Genomic DNA, 12,641 nt, shown 5'->3' with positions numbered 1-12,641 from the left:
TTAAGGGACTGTGAGAGATGGAGAGTCCCAGTCCACCCAGAGGGGCCTCGTTCAGGAAAACCAGTCACTGAAAACCCGAGGGCGCACAGTTCTATTGGGACACACAAGGGGCTACCACCGTGAGCTGGAAATCGACTGGTGTTGGTAGTTGTACAAGATAGGAACAGAGGGGATGCGCACGTAAACCACCCCAACACACGCGCACACACAGGAACTTTACAAATTAAAAGAGCAACAGCGATAGCAAAACATCAGTATATTTTTAAAAAACGGAGGAGCGGAAACAGTTCCTTGACCTATTTGTGGCACTAAAGAGAAGTTAAATTAAAACAGCCCACAAAAATCTTTTTCTTCCTCCTTCCTAGCATCAGTAGTTACCCACTGGGCAGCTAACGGCAAGGTCAACCATTCGAAACCACCAGCCACCCCTCAGGAGAAAGATGAGGCTTTCTACTCCCGTAAAGTATTACCGTCTCAGAAACCCTCGGGGCAGTTCCTCCCTGTGCTGTTGGGTGACCGAGTCTGAAGTGAGTCGGGGCAGTGAGAGCAGGACAGACCACCTCGCTGCCACTGCTAAGAACTGTTCTGGGCCCGTCGGAGCGGAGCTCTGTTTGATGAGCAGCAGAGGCTCCAGCACGGAGTTATAACAAACACCTGGACACGGACTCCATGTGGACATATTCTGAAGAGAAGCTCGCGTGACATTTCCCACCCCCAAGTACCTGGATTTCACTGTGACCACTGGCAACCACAAAGAGAAGGAACGAACTAACTTAGCTCTGGAGGAGCTCCGTGCTTCTTTTCAGATGGAAGTTTGCCCCCTATTTATTTTATTTTAAAATGTTAAGTTTTATTGATATAATTCAGATACCATACAATGAAATGGCTTAAGCGTATTAAAAAGAGTTGTGTTGTCATCCCCACTGTCGATTTTAGAACATTTTCCTCATTCTTGGACTCATTATTATCTGCTTCTCATTGTCTCCCAACCTTCCCTGTCATAAATCCTAAGAAGCTACTAATTCAGTTACTGTCTCTATAGATGTATCTAACCTGGATCTCATATAAAGAAAAACATACAACACCCACTCACCCCCACAACATTAACAAAAGAAAACACAGAAAGAGTTCAAGCAGACAGAAAATAATAAAAGCTAGATCAAATCTAAAATGAGTCAAAAGGGCGAACAGATGATAAGATGCTGAATTTGAATCTAACATCTACTTTAATCTACTTTCCTATGCACTCGTCTGATAGCAAGGCTATTCACAACCCTCGTCAATGGTCAGAGGGAGTTCTCAGAAGGCTTAATCCAGCGGTTCTCCACCTTCCCAATGCCAACACCCTTTTACACAGTTCCTCATATTGTGGTGACCCCGCAACCATAAAATTACTTTCGTTGCTACTTCATAAGTGTTATTTTGCTACTGTTATGAGTCAGGCGACCCCTGTGAAAGGGCTGAGAACCGAATCTGTGTGAGGACTCTGTGAGTGGATTTGGGCTTTCATCGTGATCCAGAATCTCTTGCAAACTGGGTGCTCAGAATTTAAGTTCTAATACTGTTCCCTCCTCTAGTCTTGGATCACACAGGCTAGTGTGTTTCTTCCATGGGGCTTAGCTGACACCTTATTTGGATGGCTGTTTTAGGACAAGCCTATATGAGCCCAGGTGCTCTTCTTTCCCATAGCCAGGCACCATCTGATTTCGTCGCCACATTTTGCTATAGCACCCATATCTTCAGTGATCTCTTTATGAGGGCAAGTATTGAAATTATTAGCTTCAATTACATTAGGATTTATAATTAAGTGTGAACTCAAAATCTATTCCTATGATCTATAGTTATTTTAAAATTTTTATTGAATTGTAATTCACATATCATTCAACTTAATGGTTTAAATCTATAGACAGGTGAAACTTTTAAGCAACAATCTGTAAACAAGTCATCTTGAGGTGAGGCTCGTCTCAGTGACCCAGCAAGTAACTGAGGCACTATGGGTAACTACCTTAAATTCAAATAACTGAGCCCTGGTGGTGTAGTGGTCATGCATGGCCTGTGATCCGCATAGTCAGCAGTTCGAAACCACCAGCCTCTCAGAGGGAGTAAGACGAGGCTTTCTATTCCTTTAGGGGCAAATCTACTGCTCCTGTGAGTTTCTGAGATAGTAGCTCTATTGATTTTAATATGGACGCAATGATGGTGAGAGTGAGTGGAGGCTTCCTGGAGGAGTGCTGGTGGCGTAGTGGGCTACACACTGTGTTGATAACCGCAATGTCAGTGGTTCAAACCCACCAGTCACTCTTTGGGGAGAAAGATGACGCTGTCTACCCCCCGCAGAGACGGACGGTCTCAGAATCCCAAAGACGCAGTCCTAACCTGTCCTATCAGGTCACTGTGCGTCAGAATCACTCAATGGCAGTGAATTTGATTCAGTTTTTAGATGCTTCCTGGAAACCAAGGTTTTCAGTTTCAACACCATGCCACAGGCTGTTACACCCAAATGCAAATCAGTCACACAAAACTTACCAATAGGCTCTGCACTACACAGAGTAAAAGGCATTTTGGAGCATTCATAGTTTAAAAAGAAATATGATTTAGATCCTTAGGCCAACTCTAGGGAAAAGGAACTACCACTCTAGTATCCCCTTTTAGTAAAACTTACCCAGAAAGCCCACGGGGAAAGGAGTGGCAAGAATGAGTTTTGCTTTCTCATTCCTAAGTTTTGAATTCTAAGTCTGAGCAAGTCTGATGGTTCATACTAGAAAACACATGCCCAGCTTCTCACAGCTATACCTGGAAACAGGTGGAGGCAGGGGAAAAAGGAATGGTTTGCAAAGTAATTGCAAAGTGCTAGATTACAGGCAAGGCCTCATCTCCTTTTATGACATCCTTTGGGTTTAAACACCTTGGGAAGACAGTGCTAGCCCATTTAAAACACTAATGCACACCACTCCCCAAAGCTAAAACAGGACCCTGAGAGCCCTCCAGGCCACTTGTTACAGATCACAGTTACATATAAAACCAGCTAGCTTAAGATAGTGGATGCCTTGCTACCTTAGAATTTTGAGTAAAACCATTTATATTAATGTGTTAAAAACACCTGGGGATGAATAACAGAAATGAGGGTAAGGGAGACAAAGGACAGTGTAAGATACGGAATACCATAATAATAATGCATAATTGATCAAGGATTCGTAAGGGTGGGAGGGAGGGGGGAGAGGAGGAAGGACTTGAGTAGAAAATGTTTTGGAAATGATGATGGCAACCTATGTAGAAATATGCTCGATACGATTGATGGATGAATGTTATCTAAGAGCTGTAAGAGTCCCCAATAAAATGATTTTTTTTTAAACCCGAAACCTCTATCATTCTCTTTCTCTTAAATTCAACCAATTATAACTGTGGCCAGTCTTTAAGTGGACACTAGCTTCCAAATATGGGGCATAGTGGCACCATGATTAAGCAGCTGACTGCTCAAGGGAAGGTCAGTATTTTGAACCACACCTCGGGGAAGGCCAGGCAGCCTGCTCCCATAGGATTACCATCTGGCAACTAGGGGGCAGTTCTACTCTGACACGTGGGGGCACTAGGAGGCAGAATCAGTGGCGCAGAGCTGAACAACAAGCCTCGGATGTGTCTTCTGGGCTAGTGTATGTAAGCGGCTCTCTCTCTCTAACATACAGGTTTCCTCTGCTATGGTAGCGGCCCCATGAAACCTTTTACAATTCAAAATGGCATAAAGCGAAGAAGCAATTACCACTAATTTCTATGGGGAGAAATGTCTTGAGCGTCCCACTAAAACAATCCTAGACGCAGTTCAAAGCCACGGCCATGCTTGCTGAGATGCACAGTGCAGGTCGGGGGAGGAGCCCGGAGACCTGCTCGAAGCTCAGGGTATGAGCAGCCTCTTTAAATGGCTCTGCAGATGTCTTTTTGGTTAGCAGACGCACATATTCATATGGGTGTTTGGTAAAAGTAAAGTGGTGAAAAGTAAACTTTTTAAAAACTCATCTTATTAGGGGCTCTTACAGCTCTTATCACAATCCATGCATACATCCATTGTGTCAAGCACATGTGTACATTTGTTACCATCATTTTCAAAACATTTTCTTTCTATTTGAGCCCTTGGTATCAGCTCCTCATTTTCCCCCTCCCTCACGAACCCTTGATAATTTATAAATGATTATTATTTTGTCATGTCTTATACTGTCCAATGTCTCCCTTCACCCACTTTTCTGTTGTCTGTCCCCCAGGGAGGGGGGTATATGTAGATCACTGTGATCGGTTTCCCCTTTCTACCACACCTTCCCTCCACGCTCCTGGTATCGCCACTCTCACCACTGGTCCTGAGGGGTTCATCTGTCCTGGATTCCCTGTGTTTCCAGTTCCTATCTGTACCAGTGTACATCCTCTGGTCTTGCCAGATTTGTAAGGTAGAATTGGGATCATGATAGTGGGGGGAGGAAGCATTAAAGAACTAGAGGAAAGTTGTATGTTTCATCATTGCTACAGTGCACTGACTGGCTCGTCTCCTCCCTGCGACCCTTCTGTAAGGGGGTGTCCAGTTGTCTACAGGTGGGCTTTGGGTCCCCACTCCGCACTTCCCTTCATTCACAATGATATGATTTTTTTGTTTTGATGCCTGATACCCGATTCCATCGACACCTCATGATCACACAGGCTGGTGTGTTTCTTCCATGTGGGCTTTGTTGCTTCTGAGCTAGATGGCCGAAAAGTAAGCTTCTGACACCTGTAAGATGGAGCCCGGGTGGCATACAGGTTACGCATTGGGGCTGCTGGCCCCAAGGTCAGCAGTTTGAAATCACCAGCTGCTCTGCAGGGGAAATCCTTCCACTCCGTGAAGAGCTAGTCTCGGAAACTTCCCGGGCCAGTTCTGTCCCGCCCTATAAGGTCGCCATGAGGTGGAATCAACTTGATGGCAATGAGTTTTATAGATCTATACACCTACATCACTTATTGACACAGTTAAGTTCCAAAGGCCAGGTCATTACCCGAAAATGGGAAGCATGCACAAATAAAGGATGACCACACCAGATTACAAAATAGGGTGGCTCCATTCCTAACCGGCACATTTCATCATTCCATCACTGCCAAACCACTGAGAATGGTGGCCCAGGCACGTGACACAGCACCTTAACTGTTCACCAAACCAAAAAACCCCTCCCTGCCATCGAATCTACAGGACATTGTCCCTGTGGGTTTCCGAGTCTGCAATTCCTTATGAGAGTACAAAGCCTCGTCTTGTCTTTCTCCTGAGTGCGAGCAGCTGGGGGGTTCACACCACTGACCTTGCGGATTGCAGCCCAAAGCATGACCACTATGCCACCACCCTGGAGGACAAAGGAAGATATGAAAAGAATAATCTACAGACAACTCATCAAGTGTTCGTGAGGGAGAGCGGGCAGGGGAGGGAGGGGGAAGAAATGGGGAGTTGATATCAGGGGCTCAAGTGGGAAGAGAATTTGCATATGTGCAAATGTGCTTGACACACTGGATCAATGTATGGATTGTGATAAGAGATGTAAGAGCATTATTTATTTGATTTTTTAAAATAAAAAAATAAAGCCTGCATTATTCTTGCCTAGTGATTCAGCATTCATTTCTGCCAGACCCCAAAGCAAAAAAAAAAAAATCAACCCCAAACTCACTGCCATCGAGCCTATTCCAACTCAAGAGCCCCTGTGAGACAGGGCAGAGCTGCGTCTGTGGGCAGAATCGTACCTCTTTATGGAACTAGGAGTCTCCTCTTTCTCCCACTGAGCGGTTGTGCTTTCAAACCGCTGACCTGTTAGCACCCAGTGCATAACCAACCATGTTACCTGGGCTCCTTTACTGTCAGGTAGATATTGTTAACGTGCAAAACAATCAGCTAATACATATTTTACCACTGTCAAAAAGTCAACATGTCAGATAAGAAGAGAGTCAACAAGTGAAGAATGGGTGTGCACATATGTATAAAGCTACACATATACACGCTTACATATATACATACATACACAAATATGCATATATTATTTTTCAACTACCAAGCGAACTCTAAAGAGGTGCCAGGCTTGAGATTCATTGTACCGGGTTGGATTTTACAATGTAGTCATTTAAAGTAAACTCAAGTGCTTTCCTTAAAAAACCACGGCACAGACACATACATAAGGTGCCTCATAATTAAGCCAAGTAGGGTGGGCCCCTGCTTTTCAGACAATGGGAGGTGAAGTCAAAATTATGATATGTCCCTGGTGAACCGAGAGCTACAATTAGACTAACTTCAGAAGGGTTAGGAAAGGAGGGCTGCAGAATAGGGTCTGTGTTCATCAACTTTTGTAAATCAATTTTTTTAGGCATATTAGGGAAGCTCGTAATTTAATACAATCCTACTCCTTTAAAAAAAAAAAAAAGCATTCTGTTATCCAAATAATTACTTCCTAAATACATCTGTGTGGAGATTCTAAATTCCTGTATCACTCACTGTTATCGAGTGGGTGCGGACTCATCGCAACCCCGTAGGCCAGGGTCGAACTGGCCTGCTGTGGGTTTCCCAGACTGGAAAGCCTCCGCCTTCCATACAAATGGGTACTCTCAACACCTGGGCAAAGTCCCAACATCAAAAAGGGGCACCTGCTACCTAAGTCTGCAATCCCCAAAGCCAGACCCTGGAGTAACTGTGGGATGTGCAATGGTAAGTAGCTCTGCACCGTGGCAAGAGGGCGAGGGACGGAAAACAAGGACACGTGTGAAGAGGCAGGAGGCAACCACTTATCTACTCCCTCCCTGCCTTCCCCATTTCCATAGTGCCTTCTTTGCTAACCCTTCTGAACTTTGTCCTAAGGCAAATACCACCCTTCTGATCTCAAAGGCTGCTTGTTTAAGGAGTGGGCAGTCCTGGTATCACTGTTCCCCTGAAAGACCTGTATACTGTTGGGCAGAAAGCTGAGGCTCGGGCAAAGTTCACTTGTTGGCCCGAAGGGTGAGCTGATTATCAAGTCACAATGAGTCTGAGCCGATGAATCTTTTTTTTTAAACAACAAATCCCCCCCAGGAGCAGAGCCTCCTCTTTCTGGTTTCATCCGTCAAACTCGGGCAGAAGTCCCACGCAGTCTTCCCTGTAACAGTCCGATGGTATTGCCTCTCAGAGAGCTGGGAACAGAGACAATCCAAAGGAAGCCCACTGATTAATAGTGACTTATAGTACAGAGTAATACTGTTCCTTATGTTCCTGAGACTGTACATCTGCTGAGAGCAGACGGTCTCTTTTCTCCTCAAGTAGTGGCACGTTGGTTTGAACTGCCAACCTTGTGGTTAGTAGCCCAAAGCTTAGCTCACGGTGCCACCAAGCCTCCTGAGAAAAAAAGGGGCTAGGTCATTCATTTCAACATGCCCAGGAAACTGCTTCACTAGTTGCTGGGGAAATCCACCCTGGGCATGCTAACCAAACACACCATTCACAACCAACACAAGGTACTGCTTGGGGATCCCAGCATCTGAGGGAATGCCAATACCATCCTGCCCTGGCTTCTAGATTTCCCAATTGTCCAAAGCACTAAAACCAAATTCACCACCACGGAGTCAATTCCAACTCACAGTGACCCTAGAGGACAGAGTCGTTTCTCTATCTTCACAGGAAGAGACAGCCTCGCCTTTCTCCCTCAAAGCGGCTAGTGGGTTCAAACCACCAAGCTTTCCGTTAGCAGTCCAACCCACCTAACCCAGAGTGGCACCAGGGCCCCTGCTTCCGGTGGCCTAAAACAGTGAGACGTGATTATCAATCCAAAACACCTGGAAAACCAATCCCATTGTTTTGGGATGAAGAAAAGTCAGTCGGGGATTAACAAAGGGTAGCTAGCACAGTGCCTGGCAGAAGCCCAGCCGAAGGGTGTCTAATCGTTGGGGAAGGGAGTACCCGTCTGTCTTACGTCTGTCCGTCGTGTTGCCGCCATTTGCTCCGGCACATCTAGGCACTGGAAGCCTGTTGGTCCTCCTCTCTGCAGCCGCTTTCTCTGACGGGGCCAATGCTTCTCCTGTTTTGAAGCATCTTCCTCCTCCAAAGCCTTTGTCACTCATCAAGCAGAAGGCTCGATCGAATGACTGTGGACAGCATCTGTAAACGCTGCTGCCCAACCGAGTCACAAAACGCCCCATGCTCCTGCCTGGCCAGATGAAAAACTTTCACCTGGAACATTCTGGCTCTCTGGAGCCTCAGCCCCCAGTGGTGATGTGCTGCTTTGGGTTTGGACTTCCCAACCCCCTGGGGAGTTCTCTTCTGTTCTGCCTCCACTTCTGCACAATCTAAACCTGGCGGCACCCGGGAGTGAGGGCGGGGCAAGTGTCCAACAAAAAGACATTCTTAACCCCGGTGCCAGTGAGTGTTTGACCTGATTTAGAAATAGGGTCTTCGCAGATCTAATCAAATTAAGAGGAGGTCAGTCAGGGTGAGCTGGAAGCCAGCATGGCAGTCATCTTTAGCAAAAGAGAAGAGGCTCTGAGACAAAGATGGGGACACGGTGCGATGATGGAGGTAGAGACGGGAATGGGACTGGGGAAGGAGGAAGCATTTTCCAGAGAGAGCATGTTTGCCCTGCAGGCGCCTTGGCTTCAGCTTTCTGGCTTCCTGAACTCTGAGAGAATACACGTTTGTTGTTTTTAGCCACCTAAGCTGTGGGACTTTGTTACAGCGGCCCGCTTGTGGGATGTTAGCCGAGGAGTCTGAAGCTACCTGCTCACACTTACCCATCAGACAGCCTTTCCGGGCAAACTCACTTCCAAGCTCACGTTACAAGAACCCAGCCATCCTCACTTCCACGTGTCCTCCCCTCAAGTGTTCTGAAGTGATTCCAACTCATTCCTCGGTGGCTTTTGTTCACAATTTATTTCAAAAGCACCTCGCTCACTCGCGGGCATGTGAATGCATCCTATCCCTCGGTCTCCTCATTGGTTAAATTCTCGAGGGCCTCTTTGCACCGTTTCCCTACCAACTTAAGCTCCTTTGACACTACGTCCATGGTCTTTCTGACATTTACAAATTCTCCCTCTCTGCTACAAGTCTTCGTGCTTCACATAGCCATCTGTTGTCCAAAGAGCAGGAACCACCTTCATAGCCTCTACACTTACTTCCTCCCCAAACCCTGGGCTGAGATTCGTTGCTAACCGTGATGTTCATCATTTGGAGGGATTGAATGCCGGGCATGGGGTCCTTGGGTAGCACAGTTAAGGCCTTAGCTGCCTTCCAAAAGGCTGGTGGCTCAAGTTCACACAGAGGTGCCTTAGAACAGTGGTTCTTAACCTTCCTAATGCTGCCGCCCTTACAGTTCCTCATGTAGTGGTGACTCCCCAGTCATAAAATTATTTTGTTGCTATTTCATAACTGTAATTTTGCTACTGTTATGAATCAGGTGACCCCTGTGAAAGGGTCATTCAACAGCAATTTGAGAACGGCTGCCTCAGAAGAAAGGCTTGGTAGTGTTAGTCCTGAAAAGTCAGCTCTTCTCTGTTACTCGGTGTCTGCACACTTGTGAGTACTGGTCCTTGAAGCCCTCATCCAAGGGCTCCCTAGATAGTCACCGCAAAAGCGGACACAGAAAGGTAAGGGATAAAGAGCCCAGAGAAATGCCGAGGGAAGGGCATTTCCCCTCTGATCAATAATGGCACTTGAATGTCACAGGAGCATCCACAGAATGGATGCAAAGTGAGTGAACCAGACCTCGAGCTGATACACCTTAGCCCCTTCCTTGTCTAGTCAGACCGGGAAGAGCCCTGGCAGCACAGGGGTGTTACATGTTAGGCTGCAATCCACAAAGTCCACAGTTTGAAACCACCACCCGCTCTGAAAGACAGGGCTTTTTACTCCCGTTAACAGTTACACTCTTGGAAACTCACAGGGCAATCCTAGACTGTCCTATAGGGTCGCTATCAGTCAGTACTGTACATTCGACTTGTGGAAGTCAAAGGACATCTAAGGACTCATAAGAATCCAACTTCAAGAAAACAGAAATTACCCCATTTATGTACGGGTCACCAATTACCGCATGTGCAAATGGAGCCCTGGTGGCACAAACAGTTAAGCACTCGGCTGCTCACTGAAAGGCTGGAGGTTCAAAGGCACTGAACTGATCTGGCATGCAGAGGAAAGGCCTGGTGAACTGCTTTAGTCGAGGTTACAGCCAAGGAAACACTATGGGGGTCCTTGGGAGGTGCTGAGGGACTGATGAACTCCAGAATCAGATAACTTCTATCTCATGGGAATAACGGGGACATGTCAATGTGTAACTCTTGAGAAATCTGAGAAACAGGACTCCATGGTGTAGTGGAAAGAACACTCTGAACTAGAAGTTAGGAGACCTACTGCCTATTCACCAGGCAATTAATTATCTTCCTCCGTCAAATGAAGTTGCAGGTGCCCACAAATGGGTGAGGAAATGCAATTAGTGGTCCACAACCAGCCTTCGTTTTCTTCTTCTATAAGCACTAAGACAGAACACAGTTCCATATGCACTCTGCTTATGGAACAAATACTGTTGTGAAGCAATTGCTTCTGTTCCGGAGACGTAGCTTTGGGGGGTGTGCTTGGTCAAGACTCTTCCAACTGAGGAGCAGAGCCGAGTTTGAAAAGCACTGAGCAAAGAGATTTCTACGGTTTCTTGCAATTCTAAGACTACCCTTCAGTCTTTACACTTTAACCTATATTGCAGGTGGATAATCAATTTGGATATGAGTTCTGGAATAATGTTAAACGAGTCAGGGCATGATGGAGACAAACCACCTGATAATGCACACCTTCACATTATCCAGAACACTGTCATATACAACTAATTATGATCAGTCCCCAGGAACTACGTGTACCTCACACATGTTGTCACACAGACACACTCTCAGATTCAGGGCCAAGGGTGAGCCTTATACCTGAAGGCCTTCATTTTAATGCAGACACCCACACATAGAAAGAGTATTCTATGGAAATTTTTTAAAGAAACCTCCTCAAGGTTCCATTTGAAAACACTGAATGCCGACTCGTAGTTCCACAGCAAATTTTAGTGGTGTGGTGGTTACATGCTGGGCTGCTAATTGCAAGGTCAGCAGTTCAAAACTACCAGTGGCTCCAAAGAAGAAAGACAGGGCTTTCTACTCCCATAAAGAGTTAGAGCCTCAGAAACTTACAAGGGCAGTTCTACCCTGTCCTATAGGGCCGCTATGAGTCAGTATCAACCCAATGGCCATGGGTTTGGGGTTTTTTGAGTTATTGAAGGTGCATAACGTACTATTGGAAACCTATACTGGAACAGGAAACTTTTTAGCCACTTGTAGATTCCGACTCAGTAACTCGCATATCATACTCGTCTGCCTAAGCCATTTTCCAATGGCTACATTTCAAATGAGGGCATGGATAGGCAACGCGTGTGATTAAGTACTTCCTTGTTGGACAAGTTATTTCCCACACAGGCAAGAGGTACTTTATCAGTATCTCTATAAACACGAATGGAACAAAATCATTAATGTTGGAGATCAGCATAAGCCAAGTAAACACAGCAGATAAAATCTTTCCTCCAGCCCATGGCAGCAGCAGCCCTCCCTGTGTTCTGGGGACCCTTTCCTGCGAGGAAATCAATCCTCCTTAAGGACAGGGCTTCAGGTCCCGTCACCATCACTGCTGTGAAGCAGGGGCGCAGATCACAGACATCAAAGATAACAGGTGACCCACCAGACTGGCCCACTTGCCAAACTTTTGTTCAAGATAAGAATAAAACCCAAGCTTTTGGCTTGCATTTATGCCCCTAAACCATGCCCCGATCTGTGCCTGGAACGCACGCGCGCGCGCCGTCCTCCATAAATATCTTCCCAGTCTTTCTGTGAGTGCCAATTCAAGGTCACGAGCCTCCTCAAACCCTTTAGATCCAAACTCCCCCTGGGCTGTTACTAAGCCTCTGTGGAAGGTGCCAGGCCGACAGCTCCCAGCAAACTTCCTGCCCATCCAGTGCCAGCTACTCTCCCCCAGGAGGGGGGCAAACTCCTCCTCGTACCACGCAACCTTCCAGCAGCCTCCGAGGCTGCCAGACACTGGCCCGCGAAGCCTGTTCAGCCACCAAGTCCTTTTGGAGGTCATTCCAGCCCAGCACGGCCCCTCGTTTTACTGGGAAAGGAACCAGAGGTCTAGTGACTTAAGTGCCCAAGGTCACTTCAGCTTCGGGCTGCCAGCTCATACAAGCTCAACGCCAACCAGAGTTTCTTTCGGCCCGGGCCCTAAGCTTCCCCCCGAAGCCACTTGGGGTGAGCTGAGCCACAAAAGACCCAGGAGGATGAAGCACCGGGAACGCCAAAGTGGGGGGAGGGGGGACCTCTGAGCCTGAGCTTGCCGGGAACCTGCCCTCAGGGCCGGTGGGGCTGGCCGAGGGAGTGGGAAAAGGCCAGGGACGGGGAAGAGGATCCAACCCAGCGCGCCCGGGGGCTCTCCGCTCGCCCACAGCCCCGGGGCCTGGGCCCCTCTCCCCAGACGAGCGGTCCCCTCCTCCCCACGGCTGCAGGCCAGCCTGGGAGACCGCGCGCGGGGCTCACCGGGTGCGCAGCGCCTGCCACGCGGCGTCGATGTCGGCGTAGAGGTTCTTCTCCGAGGGCTTGCCCGAGCTGACGCCGTAGCC

The 12,641-nt window shown here is 47.3% G+C and overlaps 1 protein-coding gene across 1 annotated transcript in view; it reads right to left on the bottom strand.

Moving 5' to 3' along the window:
- Positions 1–12,641, bottom strand: part of ABHD17C (abhydrolase domain containing 17C, depalmitoylase) — a gene marked incomplete at its 5' end in the record, with an annotated part of 47,715 nt that extends 35,074 nt beyond the window's left edge. The window contains one exon of the mRNA XM_004708192.2: positions 12,559–12,641. Within this exon, the coding sequence (XP_004708249.1) occupies positions 12,559–12,641 (83 nt within the window). The remainder of the gene's footprint in view (positions 1–12,558) is intronic.

This window comes from Echinops telfairi, unplaced genomic scaffold, assembly GCF_000313985.2.
Source record: "Echinops telfairi isolate 266 unplaced genomic scaffold, ASM31398v2 ScPeMD7_7;HRSCAF=31, whole genome shotgun sequence".
NCBI classification, from domain to species: Eukaryota; Metazoa; Chordata; class Mammalia; order Afrosoricida; family Tenrecidae; genus Echinops; species Echinops telfairi.
This window is presented reverse-complemented; position numbering and strand designations above follow the sequence as displayed.